The sequence below is a fragment of the Triticum aestivum genome, chromosome 3B (genome assembly GCF_018294505.1).
Source record: "Triticum aestivum cultivar Chinese Spring chromosome 3B, IWGSC CS RefSeq v2.1, whole genome shotgun sequence".
NCBI classification, from domain to species: Eukaryota; Viridiplantae; Streptophyta; class Magnoliopsida; order Poales; family Poaceae; genus Triticum; species Triticum aestivum.
In genome coordinates, this window is record NC_057801.1 from 10,251,144 (window position 1) to 10,270,752 (window position 19,609).

The window sequence follows — 19,609 nt, forward strand, 5'->3', positions numbered from 1 at the left end:
TGAAGTAAACATATTTGCAATGACATTTAGAGTTTGTAGTTGCTTGTGCCATGCTTGATTAGCTATGAGTTATAATGGTTTACCTTGCGTGTCAACATGCTATTAGAATGATTATGATGTGGTATGATGGGATGGTATCCTCCTTTGAATGAATTGAGTGACTCGACTTGGCATATGTTCACGCATGTAGTTGAATCAAATCAACATAGCCTTCACAATATTTATGTTCATGGTGGATTATATCCTACTCATGCTTGTACTCGGTGTGAATTAATTTTAATGCATGTTTATGACTGTTGTCGCTCTCTCAGTTGGTCGCTTCCCAGTCTTTTGCTAGCCTTCACCTGTACTAAGTGGGAATACTGCTTGTGCATCCAAACTCCTTAAACCCTAAAGTTGTTCCATATGAGTCCACTATACCTACCTGTATGCGGTATTTACCTGCCGTTCCAAGTAAATTTGTATGTGCCAAACTCTAAACCTTCAAATGAAATTCTGTTTTGTATGCTCGAGCAGCTCATGTTTCAAATAGGGCTGCCTATATCTTCCATGCTAGGTGGGTTATTCTCAAGAGGAGTGGACTCTGCTCCTCATTCACGAGAAGGGGCCGGTAACCGGGTGCCCAGTCCCATGATCTAAAAATATCAAAGTAAATCAAAATAATTAAACAAAACTCCCCCAGGGCTGCTGTATGTTGGAGGCACTTGTTGTTTCGAGCAAGCCATGGATTGATGCTTGTTGGTGGTTGGGGAAGTATAAACCTTCACCATTCTGTTTGGGAACTGCCTATAATGCATGTAGTATGGAAGATACAGCCATCTCATAGTTGTTGCGTTGACAGCAAAAGTATGCCGCTCAAAATGTTATTCTATCTCTATTTGAAAATCGAGCTCTGGCACCTCTACAAATCACTGCTTCCCTCTGCGAAGGGCCTATCTATTTACTTTTATGTTGAGTCACCACCCTTCTTATTAAAAGCACCCGCTGGAGAGCACACTCTCGTTTGCATTAATTATTATTGATTTATATTGGGTATGACTTGACTGAATCTCTTTTACCATGAATTACAATGTTTAGTCAGTCCTTGATCTTTAATGGTGCTCTGCATTTATGCTTTGCGGTCTCAGAAAGGGCTAGCGAGATACCACTTTGTTATATCATGTTATGATTATTTTGAGAAAGTGTTGTCATCCGAGTTTTATTATTATGGCTCGCTAGCTGATTATGTTATTGATATGAGTAATTGTGAGACCTATGTGTTATTGTTAGTATGGTTAGTTCATAATATTTACTGAAACTTGAATGCTGGCTTTTCATGTTACAACAACAAGAGCAAACAGAGTTTGTAAAAGTTTTTCTTTATCACTTTCAGTTTATCAACTGAATTGCTTGAGGACAAGCAAAGGTTTAAGCTTGGGGGAGTTGATACGTCTCCAATGTATCTACTTTTCCAAACACTTTTGCCCTTGTTTTGGACTCTAATTTGCATGATTTGAATGAAACTAACCCGGACTGACGCTGTTTTCAGCAGAACTGCCATGATGTTGTTTTATGTGTAGAAAAGAAAAGTTCTCGGAATGTCCTGGAAATCCACGGAGGCACTTTTCAGAATTAATAAGAATTTTTGGTGAAAGAATGAAGGCCAGGGGGCCCACGGGCTGTCCACAAGACAGGGGGCGCCCCCCCTAGGGCGCGCCCTCCTATCTCGTGGGCCTCCTGGACACCTCCCGACCTCAACTCCAACTCCATATATACCGTCTCGGGGAGAAAAAAATCAAGGAGAAAGTTTCATAGCATTTTATGACACGGAGCCGCTGCCAAGCCCTAATCTCTCTCGGGAGGGCTGATCTGGAGTCCGTTCGGGGCTCCGGAGAGGGGGATTCGTCGTCGTCGTCATCATCAACCATCCTCCATCACCAATTTCATGATGCTCACCGCCGTGCGTGAGTAATTCCATCGTAGGCTTGCTGGACAGTGATGGGTTGGGTGAGATTTACCATGTAATCAAGTTATATTTGTTAGGGTTTGATCCCTAGTATCCACTATGTTCTGAGATTGATGTTGCTATGACTTTGCTATGCTTAATGCTTGTCACTAGGGCCCGAGTGTCCTGATTTCAGATCTGAACCTATTATGTTTTCATGAATATCTTGCAAGCCTATCTTGCAAGCCTATAGTCACCTATTATGTGTTATGATCCGACAACCCCGAAGTGACAATAATCGGGATACTTCTCAGTGATGACCGTAGTTTGAGGAGTTCATGTATTCACTATGTGCTAATGCTTTGTTCCGGTTCTCTATTAAAAGGAGGCCTTAATATCCCTTAGTTTCCGTAAGGACCCCGCTGAACACGGGAGGGTAGGACAAAAGATGTCATGCAAGTTCTTTTCCATAAGCACGCATGACTATTTACGGAATACATGTCTACATTACATTGATGAACTGGAGCTAGTTCTATATCACCCTATGTTATAACTATTGCATGAGGAATCGCATCTGGCATAATTATCCATCATTGATCCATTGCCTACGAGCTTTTCACATATTGTTTTTCGCTTATTTACTTTTTCGTTGCTACTGTTACAACTACTACAAAAACCCAAAAACATTTATCTTTACTTTGCTACCGCTACTATTATTATCATACCACTTTTGGTACTAAACACTTTGCTGCGGATACTAAGTTATCCAGGTGTGGTTGAATTTTTTTTGACCTTGTGGTGTGGTTAAATTGACAACTCAACTGCTAATACTCAAGAATATTCTTTGGCTCCCCTTGTGTCGAATCAATAAATTTGGGTTGAATACTCTACCCTCGAAAGCTGTTACTATCCCCTATACTTGTGGGTTATCAGTGAGCAAATTGTCAGAAGATGGATGAACATAGTGCTGCAACTTTTAATTGGACTGAGAGATTGAATCCAAAGACATGGGTGAAAGCATTCTTTAGTGAGTTTCCTAAATGTGACATAGAGTTGAACAACAATTCTGAAGTTTTCAACAGTTACATCTTGGATGCTAGGGAAATGGCAGTGCTATCAATGTTAGAAAATATTTTCTACAAGCTTATGCACAGAATGCAGAGCAAACAAAGAGAAGCAATTGAAAAATGGACAGGACATAGAATCTGTGCCAAGATTCTCAAAAAGCTTGAAAAAAGTATTGAATATACAGCTAACTGTCATGTTGCTGGTGCTGGACAGGAACTGTTCAAGGTACAGTCAAGTCCTAACAGCTACAATGTGGACCTTGCCTTGTTCAGGTGTGACTGTGGTAGATGGCAGCTGTCAGGAATACCCTGTAGTCATGGAGTTGCATGTATGAGAGAGGAGAGGATTGATCCAGAGGAAATGGTCCATGAGTGCTACTCTGTCCAAACCTATTTGAAAGCCTATGGATACAATCTGATGCCTCTTAGAGACCCTGAAATGTGGGAGAAGATGGATGGGGATAAAGTGTATCCACCTATCTTCACTAAACAACTAGGAAGGCCCAAAAAATAGGAAAAAGACACGAGAGGAAAAGAAGAAAGGTGGTGTTAGAGTGCTAAACAAAAATGGAGTGACAATGCACTGCTCCATATGTGGCAGACCTGATCACAACAGGAAGGGGCACTACAAGTACCAGGAAGCTCAAATGGGACCTAGAGATCCAATAGAAGATGAGGACTATGATGATCCAACATTTGTACAAGTACATCACTTTGTTCCACTACATTAATCTTTCTGAACTTCTTTGCATTTTACATTAATCTTTCTGAACTTCTTTGCCCATCTCATAACTCATCTCACTTTGTTGTGCAGAACATTTTTCCTCACTTGGCAAACCCTGGCATGGGTTGTACTAACTGAACTAAATGAACTAACTGAACTAAATGAACTAACTGAACTAAATGAACTAACTAAATTTGTGCCAAAAATTAAAAAAATGTTTGGCCTGGGTCTCGAACCCAGGACCTGTCGTTATAGAAGTAGAGTGCAATGCCAATGCGGTATGAGTAGGAACTTGTTAGGGAGGGGCGGAGGAAGTAACTTGTACTGATAACAGAGAGGCCAACTCCCACTCGCCCACTCCCCACCCCACTCGTCTAGACGGTTCACTTTCCCACCCACCACATCAATAAAACCGCCAACCCACCCACCCACCCACAACTCCACTCATCGACCGCGTCGCCTCCACTCCCCACTCCACTCACCACCGTCGGCCACCGCCGCCCACCGCCGCCATGGCGAACAACGCGGGCTGGAAGAGATCACTTGAGGATCTTGCCGGCAACGACCAGTCGTTCCGCGCGTAGATCAGAGAGGTATGCACCTGGTTCCCGAGCGCAAAGCTCATGCTCCACATGCGCGCCGGTTGGCCAAGGTGCTGACGGACGAGGAGAACGCGTGTGCCTTCCCCAAAGGCCTCAAGGTGCCGCCGCTGTCCTTCCTCGTATGGGCAATGCGGGAGGCCACGCTCAGCGTGGATCCATACCAAAGAGCTAGGTGGTGGATGTACCGCTCCACCACCTCTCTGGCCCCGGTCCCCCTCGATGACGACCCTGCGGACGTCGTCGGCATCGTGCTCGCGCTACCTGCTCCAGTCGACCCTGCGGACGACGACTCCGATGACGACCTGGCAAAGGTTGTTGCCATCTCTGATGACGACTCTGACGACGTTGTTTTTGTTGCGCGGGTTGACATTGAGGGTGGCAGAAACATGCCCATCGACGTTGAGCTCCTGCCGGACGTCGAGCTCCTGCCAGAAGAGGTGAAGGTCGAAGAAGCAGAAGAGGTTGCGGAGCAGAAGAAGATGAAGGGAGCAGTGAAGAAGGAGATCAAGAAGGAGCTGAAGAAGGAGGTGAAGAAGGAGCCAGTGCGTCGCTCCATCCTCCCGCAACAGCTGAAGAAGTGAAGAAGGAGCACTGAAGAAGTGAAGAAGATGTAGTTAGGTATGCCTTATATATTGGCATATAAGTTAACAACTATTTTGAGCTGCTATGTTGCTATGTTATGCCCTATGTTGCCATGTTATGGACTATGCTGATCTCTAAGTTATGGCCTATATTGCTATCTTGAACTGAAGATGTTGGCCCAAGTTATGTTGCTATGTTGCTATGTTGAACTGAAGATGCAGTGTTGCTATGAGTTGTGCCCTATGCCTCCTTTTCTGCCCATGTTGTGCCCATGTGCACACATCCAAAAATAGAATGTACCAGTTGCTCACATTCTGACAAATATGCAACATTCCAAATTGTACTAACTGAAATTTGCATTATCTGAATTTTTTCATACTGTTAAGTTAACTGAACTTTGCTTAATATGAATTTTGCTTACAGTTAAGTCAACTAAAATTTGCTTGCATTATCTGACTTTTGCTGCAACTATCTGATTTTTGGTACAATGCACAATTGCAGTTCTCTGAAAAACTATTTCATCATCATCACAAATTCAGTTCTCTGAAAAACAATTTCAGTTCATGATTTCTTCAGTTGGTCACTACTACATCAACATTTCTCACCACACTTAAAACACCCTACTTGCTAACAATGACAGCTATCAGAATGGCAAACATGCCAACATACAAAAGAGCTCCAAAACATAACATCTTGAACTGAAATTGCTCTCTTTCTTCTGCATCTTCACAATTGCTCTCTTTTCAGCTTCAAGTACTTTAATTCTGGCCTCCAACTCCATATTCTTCATGGCTAGATCATTAATATCTGACTTGCCTCTGCCATCCCTTGCCCACTCCTAAAAAATGATGAGCAATTCAAGTCAAGGCCTTGTACTAAGTCAAGAACTGCAGTTCATTATTCCTGGGATTTCTGTACTTACCTTCTTGCCACCAAAGTCAAGAACTGCAGTGACCCTCGCGCTAGGTTCTCCAGGCCCGCCGCCGCCCAGGAACCCGTCGGCGTCGACGCCTACTCCATGGGATCGGAAGCCGCCGCCCAGGAAGCTCTTCTTCTCACCGCCGTCGCCACCGGACGCTCTCATTCCCTCGCCGTCAGGATTTGGACAGGGGAAAGGGGAAAATAGGAGAGAGCTAGGGATTTGGACAGGGATAAAGAAGACAAGTGAAACAGGGACCGCGGGCGTGATTTCTTGATACGTTGAGGGGTTTTCTGCAAAAGGCCCAATCCGACCAGGTGTGACACGCAGCAGCCAGCTGGGCGCCAATTGTCCGGCTCTGATTGGCTGTGGACTAAACCATCATAGTTTGCAAGTTTATGGATGAGTTAATCACCTTTTGCAAGTTTGTGGACTAAACCATCACATCCAATGCAAGTTTGTGGGTCTCTAGTGCTCTTGCCTCGTCCCATAATATAAGAACATTTTTGACATTAGTGTAGTTTTAAAAACGTTCTTATATTATGGGACGGAGTGAGTATTTTCTACTCAACTCTTTTTTTAAACTTGACCCTGCAAAGCAATGAATGAAGTTTATGTGAACTGCTCGTGCTTGTCCCGTTGCCATGACGGCATCACGGTCTGTCTGGCGATACATGCTACTCTACTTGTTTGTTGGTGCCGTTCCCGTTCGAAGAGAAAAATCACCAAGCCAAAAGCACGTTCAATGGATTTACTAAGTAATTTGGAACAACATTAACCGAAAAACGACCATTTTAAGTTTGTGCCTATGCATTTCAAAATAATAATGTGGCATTGATGGAAGTGTATTATAATAATAGTAACTGATGCAATATTTTTACAGTAAAACTAATTGAAGTGTATTTCAGGTGTGAGCGTATCCTAAAGCATCAAGCATTTGCATTGAAGGCCGTAGCGGTTTCTTTCTCTCTCCCACAAGCGGGGCGAGTAGGAGGGCAACGGCCGTCTCTCCATATCTTCGCCGGCGAGGCAGTTGGCCCCCCCTCCCTCCGCTTGCTGGTCTGGCGGCCGGAGGGAGAGGAGACCCCGTTCCTCCGTTTGGCCTCATAGTTAGGGTCAGAGTCTTGTGTGTCCAGCGGTGTCGTTTTGGTGGTAGCAGCGGCGCTGTTCTGAATAAGCTTTCCCCGACTCCGGCTACACCTCGGCGACGTCCATGCAATGACGTTGATGGCTTTGTGGGATTAGTCTTCCTTTTTTCCACTAGGACGATGGATCTAGTATGTTGGAGTGCTACCGACGAGGCAGCGGTAGTAGCACCAGGTAATGTCATCTTCCGGTCCAACCCCGTTGCTAAGGCGTGCCCTCCGGCGCTGTGGTGGATCCCGTGAAGACAATTTCGGTAGTCCGTCCGGCGGTTGTTGTCCTAATCGATGGCCGCGTTGGCGCATGGGAGTTGTGGGCTATGCTGGAACTAGGCAGGCAGTGGTTGGTTGGCGGATCCGACGACTTGCTCCGACGTGGTCGGCTTGCTGTGGCGGATCCGAGATCCGGGAAGCACGGGGACAACCCCGGTTGACGCGCCACAAAGATGCGGGTTCAGGCGTTCACGTCGGCCCTCTTCATCGACTCAGAAAGCCTACGGGCGATGGTGCGTTCTGGCTCCAATGGATCTCCGGTGTACGCTTCGGTGTTGCTGGTTTTCAGATGGCAGGAGGTTACGTTGGCTTTTGCAGGGACCTCTAGTGATTTGTGTGTTATTTTCTCTCTATGAGGATGTTTTCTGCAAATTTTCAGAACAGTAGTATTTTCTCACGCTCTCTCATTGTAGCCGTGTGTGTTCTTTGTAACTTTTTTGTTTTATGAATATATGCGTGGTTTAGCTAAATAAAAAAGCATTTGCATTGAACACTAAATTTGCAAACGTCCTCTTGAACAAATAAGTGGAAAAATGATTCACCTCTATTATGGAGTCTTACGAACAAATAATGAACGTGTCACCTTTCTCACATCAGACATGATCACTATCTGAGGCCAACAATGTTAACGGGATGTGAATTGCTTTCAACATATCCCCCCTGCTTCATGGATGCAAACTAATGGTGAATTTTTTTCTGGAACCAATGGAGGATCAAAATATTGTGGGATGTGAACATTAAACCACGGTACTAACAGGAAACAATTATTTAAGATTCAAAGCGGTGACCTTGTGCCGGTTCATCTTGGATAAGCAAAGAAAACAATATATTTATTGATATACTCGCTCCGTTCCAAAATATAGTGCTTCCTCTATTCCCGTGCTTCAACTTTGACCATAAATTCAACCAACGAGACCAGTTGCGGTGGCGGCAAAAGTTATACCAGTGAATTCGTATTCAAATAAAGTTTTCAATTATATAAATTTTTTCTCCCGCCGCAGTCGGTCTCGTTAGTTAAATTTATGGTCAAAGTTGGACCTCGAGAAGCACGGGCGCACTATATGTTGGAATGGAGGGAGTATGTCGCTACATTCTGGTAGGAATAAATAAATAAATAAGTGATAGAAAAGCACCTAAGCAAGACAATGTGTAACAATAATTTACCATGGCTTCTTCAAATGGGCAAGATGCAGCAGGCAAGAAACATGCATTGACAAATGAAAAATTAAGACCAATTAGTACAATTAACATCAATATGTCAAGTTGTTAATAGAGAAAATTGAAGCACATATATGCATTGTACGTAAGTAACATATTTTCCCACCTCAGTGAATCATTTCATGACTCAGTTAATAGGAAAGAAAATAGCAGGGAACATATTTAAGATGGGTATATATTCATTTTTTATGCTTCCATATATATACATATCATAAACTCTGCAAATACATATCAGTCGATGGCTTGAAATTTCAGTTGATATATAATGACATATTGGGAAGAGCACTTTTACAGCAACCCGTTGGATAGAGAAAATTACAAACTTTTATATAATATTGTCAGAAACACCACAACTCCAAATTCAGAGGGAAGGAATTGCACCTCACTGAGTATAATGGGGCATAACTCGCAACAAAGATAGTAAGTGAAAGGCCTAATTGGGGATGAACAAAATTCAGTTTGCCGCCAAAATAAATCCTACCGAGGTTCAAGAAAAAGAGAAATCACTAACACATAGAACATGGCATGCTTGATGCATCATACCATTACGCATCAATAATATTGCTGAAAAGTTCCATCACTTGGGGGAATGAGAAAAATCGCTTGAGTAAGACAAGTTGAAAATTTTAAAATTGCACTCTGTAATATAAAAAGATATATGTTGCATGATGTCCTCATGAAATAGCAACTCCGGGAAGTCCACGCGGGAGCATGTGGCGTTAATAGCCTTGACCGAGAGTGTCGGTGGTGTGGGGAAGTCGCCTTTGATGATCGAGGCGGACTTCTCGACACTTGTCACCCCCGACAGCGGTAGGCTATGCACCCTAGAACGCGACCTCACATGGCCTCTGTGATAGCTGTCTGCATGCGAGGCATGTGTGCTAAGGAGGCCCGCGTCCGGGACACCTGGCACCGTCCTAAAACGTCACTCCTAACGTTTTTTGTAGATCTAGTTTAACAAGGGTAGATTTAATTGGCAGTAAACCTACACAAAGGTCTGCATGCCGCCACGTAATTAGCTCCTTCTGGATGTTGTAGTACTAATTGTGAAGAGGAATTCCAGTGTAGTTTCTTCTTGTACCGAGGGTTCAAAATTCCAACGAAATCTCACATACTTCAGTGGGGTCCGAAATACTTGCAACCCTGAAATTTTGAGCCAAAATTAAACTAGGTTAAAAATCATTAAAATTATTGATTTTTGAAACTCAAAATTTGAAATAGGTTACGAATTTTCAAATTTTTGCATATTTCGGTGACGTCCGAAAGACCTTTCCGACATGGCTTGTTGGGCTGGTCCATCTTTAATTACGCTCGGGGTACCCCAGTTTTAAATGTGCCAACATGTGCCGGGGGCAAAATCAAGAGGGACAACTAAAAAGGCAAGTGTCTTGACGCTCCACTAGCTGAGACAGTCTTCTACTATCAATAAAACCAATAAATAAGTAAATCACTGACTCAAATCTAAGATTTTGGGAGTTATCCAAACGTATGCAATGCCCATCGGTCAATAGCAATAGTTTGGTAGCGTATTCTCGGCCGCCATCCAGTTTGTAAGTAGAGGTTTACACTTAATAGTGTCGATGACTCGGTAATTGCCTTGTTTTTATTTTACTATAGAATGATTATTTTGTTAGAAAATAGTTTTTTTTCTTAGAAAGCTCATTCATCTGAAAAATAATTATGGCCACGTAAAGTAGAAGTTACTAGTTTGTTTTGGCAGACTGCAGCCCTCAAGGAGGGCTTAAAACATTATTATTAGCAGTTTAAGCAGTGTACAGAGATGCAGGGTTCTGAATCAACATATAGAAGAGTTACTGCAGGGTTATATGCTGATCAACATTTTTCGCAAATAAATAAATAAATGCTGCATCAACATAGGCTAGAGATCTTGCATGTGGAATATTCAAGTTCATACATAGAGAAGTGTTGGGAGATTTTTTTTGACATAAGGCCTCCTTCCTTCCTCATTATCCTCCCGTAAACCCGCATTAAGCGTCGCTTTGGTGTCATGGATAACATTTCTTGACATGAGATAGATAGATTGCAACAGATGCGAATGAAATGCTTGCAACTTGGAATGATATAACATCGGAAGAAGATGCATTTCACCACAGGATTAGCACAAAGCATAATATCCTCCGATTTAAGTACCCTAAAACGACATTAAAGTTGACTACTAGGTAGGATAGGACTAGCATCAAAGATGAACTGCATCTGCTAATTAACATCACCCAAATACATCCTTGAACTGCCTTGAGTGAGTGCTGGACCTAATCAAACCAATGCATCGGACCAAGGGGAGAGCTTGTCGATGCGGATGTGGAGGGGAACTTCCATGGACGCAGCCCCATCCCCTGCCCCTGCTGTCGGCACCAGGTACATGGGTGGCACCATCAGGAACGTGGGCCCGCCCGCGGCGACCACCGCGCCGGGCGACGAGCTGCTCCTCATGTGCATGTCCACCAGCACCATGTCCTCCTTGCCGCAGTTCGCCGGCTCCGTTGACCCACATCTTGCACGCGAACCGGGCCCGCGTCGCCGTGCTCGCCCTGGCGCACACCACAGACACGGCGGTCACGCCGTCGCCGAGCGCGCCCACGGTCAGGACGAACACGCGGTTGTCGTCGTTGCCGAGGAGCACCAGCCGCGGCACCGACACCGGCACGCGGAGCTTTGAGTGGATGCGTCGTTTCCTCTTCAAACATGAGAAATGAAGAATATTTCCATGAAATTTTTGTACATGTACCTACAAACCGGATGCATTTCTAGGAAATTTTGCTACGGAGTCCTTGCTCCTATGTTCTTTCTATGAAAACCCTCCATACTGAATGAGGACTAAAATCTGTTTTTTTATAAAAGAATGATTATTCCTTTTGGGAAAAGGCTACGAGTAGTTATTTTTTAAAAGGTCAAGTAAGAAGTTCAATTTTTCTTCTTATTATTATCGAGATACATATTTCAATTTCGAGAACACATGGCAGAAAAATATAGCACAAGGTAGATGTATGGAAGTAGTTAGAAAGAAGCTTATGGTCATTGAGTACAAGCATGCTTGATATTTTGCATTTGAGCAACAAAGACGCAATCGCATTTGAATTTTGAAAGGGCCTGAGGGTGTGGGAGTAGCACTAGTAAGTTGGATGCAGTTGGACTATATACTAGTAGTACAAAAGAACAATCTGGCTCATACATATAAATTGAAGAGATTTGATCAATCTTTTCCCTTGTCTCACACGCCACACAGACAACACTCCACTGGGTAAGGCTGCGTGCTAGTACTGCTTTGATGGATGGAGCAGAGTCCAGAGGGGTAGACGACGGGAACCATTCCTCTTCCCTGACTGGACTGAGCGGCGAGCCGTGCCATGGGATCACTCGGTGGCCAGTGCTGCGCTGCACGTAAAGTACTCCTGCAATGAGTGCAGTGGTAGCTGTGAACTGATGGTGCTGCGCTGCACGTAAAGGACTGGGCCTGCAAAGCATTTTACTACTAGCTTTCTGTTTCAAACCTGACCCTGCAATGAGCGCAGTGGTAGCTGTGAACTCATGGTGCTTGTCTCCTTCCCATGACAGCATCACACGGCCTGTGAAAATCGGCCCGGGCGAGGCGATGCACACACGCTACTTGGTGCCGTTCGTGGAGAAGAATCACCAAGCCAAACGACGTCCAAATGTCATGGGTTTTTTCACAGCCCTAGGCTGCCGCCACGTGAAAAATGCTTTGTCGGCCGCCGCTTCCCCCTCCGGCAGTCCGTTTTGTCGGAGGAGCAGCACCGCGTGGGGGTCTTCGTCTTTAGCGGTGGCCGATGGCACAAAGGGGTGGTTGGAGGTGGTGTCGTGTAACTGCTGCATGGTGGTGATTCGAAAATTCTAGATCAACGGACTAATACGGGGTTTTACGGGATTCCTTCTCCTTGACTAATCTTGACCCCCTGATTTTCAGGGGGTATGGGCCCCTCACCCCCCCCCCCCCCCCTTTCTTCCAATCATTTCATTCCAGCTAGGCATCCCGCGTAGAGTTAGTAAAAACCTGTCCGTACGTGCAGCATCGCTCGTGGTGATTCATATGGCCAATGGGGTGTCATAGACGGTTTCGGGATTTATCGCCTCTCTGGATTGTGCGTGCACCCGCCATACCAAACCATGGGGGGCGCCAATTTGTTAACAAAGGATCTCGCGGCCACACGAATCTCCCACCCTGAGCGCAAAATTGGGAGGGTCAACAAAAAATTGTCTCGGAACAAAATTTTGGGAGTTATCCAAATGCATGCCCCGCCCATCGGTAAAGCCAACAATTTGGTAAGGTAACTTCGGGCTGCCATTAGTCTCACTAGTAAAAAGGCCCATGTATTGCAACGGGAGAGAAAAATACCACATGCTCTTAATTTATAAAAAAAATGGTCTATAATATAAGAATTTGTAGCTACGGCCCAAACAAAGATGGTCTTGACCTACAAAAGCGCAGTTTAATATTTCAGAGGTATCCTATTTCAACACGGCTTACATCATATACGTTTAATCTATACAAAAAAGCGGCCAAATGATTACGGGCCGGTAAAGAAAAATGACCAAAACAGACGATGACACATTAGCACACTACGGAGACATGTGTGCATCAAGGGCGGTTTTCAGTTTAAGCCTCACCAACTTATGGTAACTCTCTTAAACACTGTTTTTCACATGCATATTTTTTAAATACATGAAGAGTTGTTAAAAAGATGCATGATTTTTTAAGCATAAAGAAATATATGTTTTGTCTGGAAACAAACATTTTTGTATGGTCTCTTGTGGACGCAGGTACTTGCGTCCATATTTCATCACTATTTCTTGCCATATATGTCATATGTATTGGTTTCTGTTTCATCATTATTTATATCTTGTCAAACATGTCTTTCATTTTATTTTTTGTCGTGCATGCCTCCTTTTTGACTTTTTGCCATGCGTCCTCTCTTTCTTCTTCTTATTTATAGGAGAATAGCGCAACGTCTCATCTTTATCGGATCTCCTTTGCATTTTCTCTTTTATTTCTTTTATAGCAACATCCCATCTTTATTGGGTTCTTTTTTTTTTGTCATGCATGTCCTAATTTATTGTGTGTCTCTACCAAATTTATCTTCAATTTCATGTCCAATCTTAATTTTACTGAGGTGTTCATCTCCAATCTGAATCACTATCGATATGACAGAAAGATGTATAATGCATTATTGATTCAGATTGCACCCTAGATAGTATTTTTTTTTAAATTGTTAATAGGTAAAATAATATCATATTCAAATTCTACATATTTTTCTAATCAAAATTCATATATAACATGTTAAACTTGGAGTTACGTTTTAGAAGATATGAGTATTTAAAAAAAACATTTGATATCTACTGCAGGTTTAATGTTAGAAAAATCATAGGGTTTTCTATAAAATAGTAATGACGGACTAAGAATACCTATTTTTTTTAGTAGGTAAAATAGATTGCCTTGTTTCTATTTTAATAAATTTATGGTTGTGTTTATTCAAGAAAGCAAAGGCCAAGGGTTTCTTCCCGGACCCGGCCTTTCTCGTATCGTCATGCTCCCAATGCGGCTACAGGGGCCAATCTCCAACATGGCTGCGGGCCCCATTGTCAAAGTGTGCCACACTCTTATTCTTGGAGGAGCGGCACCGGACGGAGTCTGTCGCCTGGGCCGGTAACTATGACACGGTGGTGATCCCTATGGTCTGATGGGGTGTCGTAGGTGATGTGGGCATTTACGGGGCCTTCTGGATTGTGTGTGCGCCCGTCATATCAAAACATGGGCGAATTCACAAACGAAGGATGTCGTGGCCACGTGAATCACACTCGTTGGGCGCAAAATCAGCATGGGCAACTGAAAAAGCCACCGTTTTCACTCTCCGCTAGCTGGCATACTCTTCTGCTATGAATGGAACAAAAACATTAGTGGTTCAGATCTAATTTTTTTTATAGAAGAAACCTTTGCGGGTGAGATCACGAAAATTCGCTCTTGACGGGAGTCGAACCCCGATTTGCAAGGAAACACTACCGTGTCCTTGCCACCGGGCTACATCCCTAATTTTTTTTTTGCAGTTATCCAAACGCGTGCCATGCCTATCAGTCAACTCCAAAATTCTGGCAGGGTAACTCTCGGCTATCATTGAGTTTGTAAGTAGATTGTTTTGGTGTCAATAACTCTCGGCTATCATTGAGTTTGTAAGTAGATTGTTTTGGTGTCGGTAACTCTCGGCCTCGGTTGTCTCCGCTGTCCGTCCAAGTCGTAGCTTGCTAGAGAGGTTGTTCCCGCAGGAGGTGTGGCGATGAGAAGAGCCTTCTCTCAGTCGGGAGACGAGACATGTGCTGATCTCGCACACTCCGTCCATGGATGTGTTCAAGTTGCGCTACCGCCTCTACGTGGTGTTGGCCATGACAGTTGGAGATGGCGAGGAGACCATGACGCCGACAGCTCTTTCGGCGTCCATGGAGCAGCGTTGCGGCGTGGTGCCGTCGGAGCTTGTCATCGAGGTCGCGTGCCCCTCGCATGAATTGTGGCTGACCTTCTCGATGAAGGAGAAGTGCACTGAGGTGCTCCATTCATCAATGAAGCTAAAGTGTTGCCGCCCCCGGATCCAGCTTTCATGCTGGAGCAGATTGATTCGTACAGAGCCGAGTGCTCTATAGTACAAGGGCAAGCCTAGATTTGAAGGCCTCCCGAAGAAGTCCTGGACTACGGAGTCGATGAAATTTGTTCTGATGGACCTTGGTGGCAACCTGATCGAGGTCCTGGCGCCGACAAACCGCCGCCAGCTCGAGGTAATGGCTTGGCTACACGTGACTCGTCCTATGTCGGCAAGCTGATGATAGTTGAGACACCCGAGCCCAAGCTGTTTAACAAGCCATTGGAGTCGATGGAAGAGTATGAAGCAACACAGTTTGACTTGGGTGACTACGGGCCATTGTCGCCGAGGAAGAAGAAGACACTGTTGTATCCAATTATTGAAGGAGGTGGTTGATCGCGGTCCTCTACTCGCCGAGGACTTGCCGTATGAGTGGCTACCAGAAGAAGATGACATAGGTCAGTTCTTTTGGCGGCTTAAAAAATAAGCCGCCTCCTCCCCAGCTTTTCTTGTAAGCCGTCTTCCTCATTCATTGGGGCTTCTAAACTAGTTATGGGATAACTAATTTAGAAGTCTCAACAAATTTAGGAAGCGGAATATTTTTTAACCTGGGAGAGGCAGCTTATTTTTTAAGTCGCCCAAAAGAACTAGCCCATAGTCTTGTGCTAGCAATAAAAGAAAAAAAATCATGACCCAGATCTTAAATTTTGGTAGCTATCCAAATGCATGCCATGCTCATGAGTCAATATCGATAGTTTGGGCGAACCAACCTGTGGTTGAGTTGGTTAGGTGGACAGTGGTATCCCCAACCCACCAGGGTTCAAATCCTGTTGCTCGCATTATTCCTGGATTAATTTCAGGATTTCCGGCGATGCGCTTTCAGTGGGAGGAGACGATCCCGTCGACGACGAGGCGCCTACGGTGGCTTCGTAAATCTCAAGATGATATGTCGGCTCAGTCTCTCGAAGGTGTTCATAGGGGTGAGTGTATGCGCGTGTATATGAGCGCTTGTGTCTGTACTGATGCTCAAAAAAAATACTGATAGTTTGGTAGGGTAACTCTCGGCCGCCATCCAATTTGTAAGTAGATGTTTACACTTATAATGTCGATGACTTGCTTTTATTTTAATATAAAAATATTACTTTGTTAGAAAATGTTTTTTTTCTAACAAAGCACATTTATTTTAGAAAAAGAATTATGGTCATGTGTAGTAGAAGTCACTATTTCTTTTGTGTGGGGAGGGGCAAACTCCATCCCTCAAAGCTTAACACTTTATTATTAGCAGTCTGAGCAGTGTACAGAGATAAGTTTGGGCCTTAGGAAGGAGATGGCTTGAAAAGCCCTTTTGAAACTACATCTAGAACCTTTGCTGCAAAGAAAAGTACAGCTAGAGGAAGATATACCGGAGAAGGATTTCTTAGCAAGATTATGAGCCATAGAGCTTTTAATCATTGGAATGTGCTCAATCCTGTAAGAATGAAGACTAGAGACAAGATCAAAGAAATCAACAAAGCAGGTCGTATGCTCCAATGTCCAGGATGCCAAATCAAATCCTTGGCCTCCGGAATTTCTACCAAACTCCTGCAATAAGAGAAAAAAAAGAAACAGTGTTCCAGTCCAAAGCATTGAGGACTGCAGCCGCTAGAAGAAGTCACATTGCATCTGCCTGCAAAATTGAACAAACTTTCATAGCAGACGTTTGGATAAATATGGAAGACTCCGAGAGAAGCTTCATCAGGAATTACTGCAGGGATATATGCTGCATCAACATGTTGAATATTCAAATTCATAGTACATAGAGAAGAGTTAGGAGATTTTTTGACAGAAGGCCTCCTTTCTTCCTCACTGTCCTCCCGTAAACCCGCATTAAGCGTCGCTTTGGTAGCATGGATAAGATTTCTTGACATGAGATAGATAGATTGCAACAGATGCGAATGAAATGCTTGCAACTTGGAATGATATAACAGAAGAAGATGCATTTCACCACAGGATTAGCACCAAGCTTAATATCCTCCGATTTAAATACCTTACAACGACATTAAAGTTGACTACTAGGTAGGATAGGACTACATCAAAGATGAACTGCATCTGCTAATTAACATCACCCAAATCGAGTACTTAATTTAAGCTGGAACTCCAAAATAAGCAACCACGAACTGCCTTGAGTGAGTGCTGGAGCTAATCAAACCAATGCGTCGGACCAAGGGGAGAGCTTGTCGATGCGGATGTGCAGGGGAACTTCCATGGACGCAGCCCCGTCCCCTGCTGCTGCTGCTGGCACCAGGTACATTGGCGGCACCATCAAGAACGTCGGCTCCCCCGCGGCGACCACCGCGCCGGGCGACGAGCTGCTCCTCATGTGCATGTCCACCAGCACCATGTCCTCCTTGCCGCACTTGGCCGGCTCCAGGTTGACCCACATCTTGCACGCGAACCGGGGCCGCGTCGCCGCGCTCGCCCTGGCGCACACCACGGACACGGCGGTCACGCCGGCGCCGAGCGCGCCCACGGTGAGGAGGAACACGCGGTTGTCGTCGTCGCCGAGGAGCACCAGCCGCGGCGCCGACACCGGCACGCGGAGCTGGCTGGCCTTGCCGTACTGCACGGCGCGCACCGGCACCGAGTGGACGGTGTGGAGGTGGCCGGCGAGCGCCTGCGGCGCGCCGACGTAGCCGCAGCCCGGCTCCGTGCAGCGGCAGGGCGCGTGCGGGCACGCGGTCTGGTGCTCGGGGACCTCGTGGTAGGTGACGTACCGCTTGCAGCCGGGGTTGGGGCACTCGGTCCGGGTGGAGGAGACGACGGCGTCCAGCGCGGGGCAGGGGTCGAAGAAGCCGGCGCCGTCCACGCACGCCTTGCACTGGCCGCAGGGCAGCTCGGCCACGCAGCCGCCGCAGGCCAGGTGCCCCGCCTTGCACTGCAGCAGCAGCAGGAACACAGATCGGAGTCCGTCGGTGAATCAGCACATCTTCTCGAGGAAGGAAAGGATTGATCTTTCACCGGCCGGCACGGCACCGAGAGCGAGTGTGGAAGAAAAAAGGGAAGAACCTGGAAGACGGGGGGCTTGAAGGGGAGGGTGCAGAGGGGGCAGTGGAGCAGGCGCTTGTCGATCCTCACGGCGAGCTCCTCTCTCGGGCCGAACGCTGACGCCGCCGCGACGATGGCGCCTCCGTCTCCTCCTCCGGCCGCATCTGGAGCGACGAGCTCTTGCTTCACGGAGTGGGCGTCGGGCAGGTCGAGGCGCGGCTTCTTGGCGCTCTCCTCGTCGGCCTTGTCCGGCGAAGCCCTGCTCCTCCCCTCGACGGCGACGGCGGCGCCCTGCATCCTGGCTGGCCGGACTTTGGGGAAAGAAATCAAAACCCCTGTCTATGTGTCTCTTCTAGGAGGTGGGAGAGGAGAAGAGCAGAGGTCTGATGAGGACAAAAGGTGCCGAGGATAAATGCCACACTACACTGACACTGTAGTAAATGCTTCCTCATTGACCGGTTCCACACAACCCTTTGCACTGTACGTCACCGATGCTCTTCATGATAAACAACTGCATGCATGTATGTTAGTTTAGACCAAAAAGGGCCTTATATTTTGATATAATACGTGTTAACCAAAGCAAATATCTACAACACTCAATTATTCATCTCCATCCTAAAATATCTAGTGGTTGTAATAATTAGCGTAATCAGTAAATTATGGTTAGGGTAGTAATTGTGAGTACTTGCATATATTTTGTAAACATCTACTGTGTTCTTAACCAGATTAGTACTTGAGATATATCACTGTTAACATATTTTGTACCCCCTCCGTCCTATAATATAAGAACGTTTTTGACACTATAGTATAATGTCAAAAACGCTTTGATATTATGGGACAGAGGGAGTACTGTATATGGAGTCTGTGAGTACTTCCTTGTGTATACTCTATTGTGGGTCACCATTGTTTTCACCATTGCTGTGCTCTTAATCAATTCTATTACTGCTAGTTTATCCATATATTCATGCTGCCTTTCTTTGAAGTACCTACAAGTGTGCGATAAAAGGTTGACTATTGCAGATCCATGCTGCTCTAGAAAAATTGTGGAATATAAATGTAAACACATGTTTTTCTTTTTGTGCACATTTTCATGCTTCCTTGATTCACGGTGGAGTATTTTTGACTCCATCGCCAGAACATAACACCATCAAACACGTGGGAGCCCATAAAAACAAAAGGATACATGTGTAAGCACATGGGACACGCGTAACCAAACAGTACAAAGGAGCACACAGACGCATCACAACTTGTCACCCAGGTCACGATACATCCCGCCTCTCTCACTGTTATCGACCGACACAGACGCAATGGCTAGTGTGCTGGCTGCCACCAGCAAAATACAACAACATAACCACAAGCCCCCGAAAGATCCCTGGAATAGGGTACTGGATTTTGGAGACCCCCGACGCCAAAAATCTTGATTAGCGGCTTGCAATGGAGTAGGAGAAATAGCCCTTGATTCGGCAGGTGCCATCAAGAAGCAATATAATGAGCAATCCATCGGTCACCACACCACACAACCACCTAGTCCA

The 19,609-nt window shown here is 45.3% G+C and overlaps 1 protein-coding gene across 1 annotated transcript; it reads right to left on the bottom strand.

Annotated features, from left to right (window-relative positions):
• Positions 1–16,993: 16,993 nt before the first annotated feature.
• LOC123064289 (E3 ubiquitin-protein ligase SINA-like 3) lies at positions 16,994–18,474 on the bottom strand. The gene is made up of 2 exons (XM_044487797.1): positions 18,099–18,474; positions 16,994–17,967 (listed from the first exon to the last, which is right to left on the bottom strand). Exons 1-2 carry the CDS (start codon positions 18,372–18,374, stop codon positions 17,236–17,238), a joined length of 1,008 nt encoding a protein of 335 aa, XP_044343732.1. The 5' UTR covers positions 18,375–18,474; the 3' UTR covers positions 16,994–17,235.
• Positions 18,475–19,609: the final 1,135 nt, after the last annotated feature.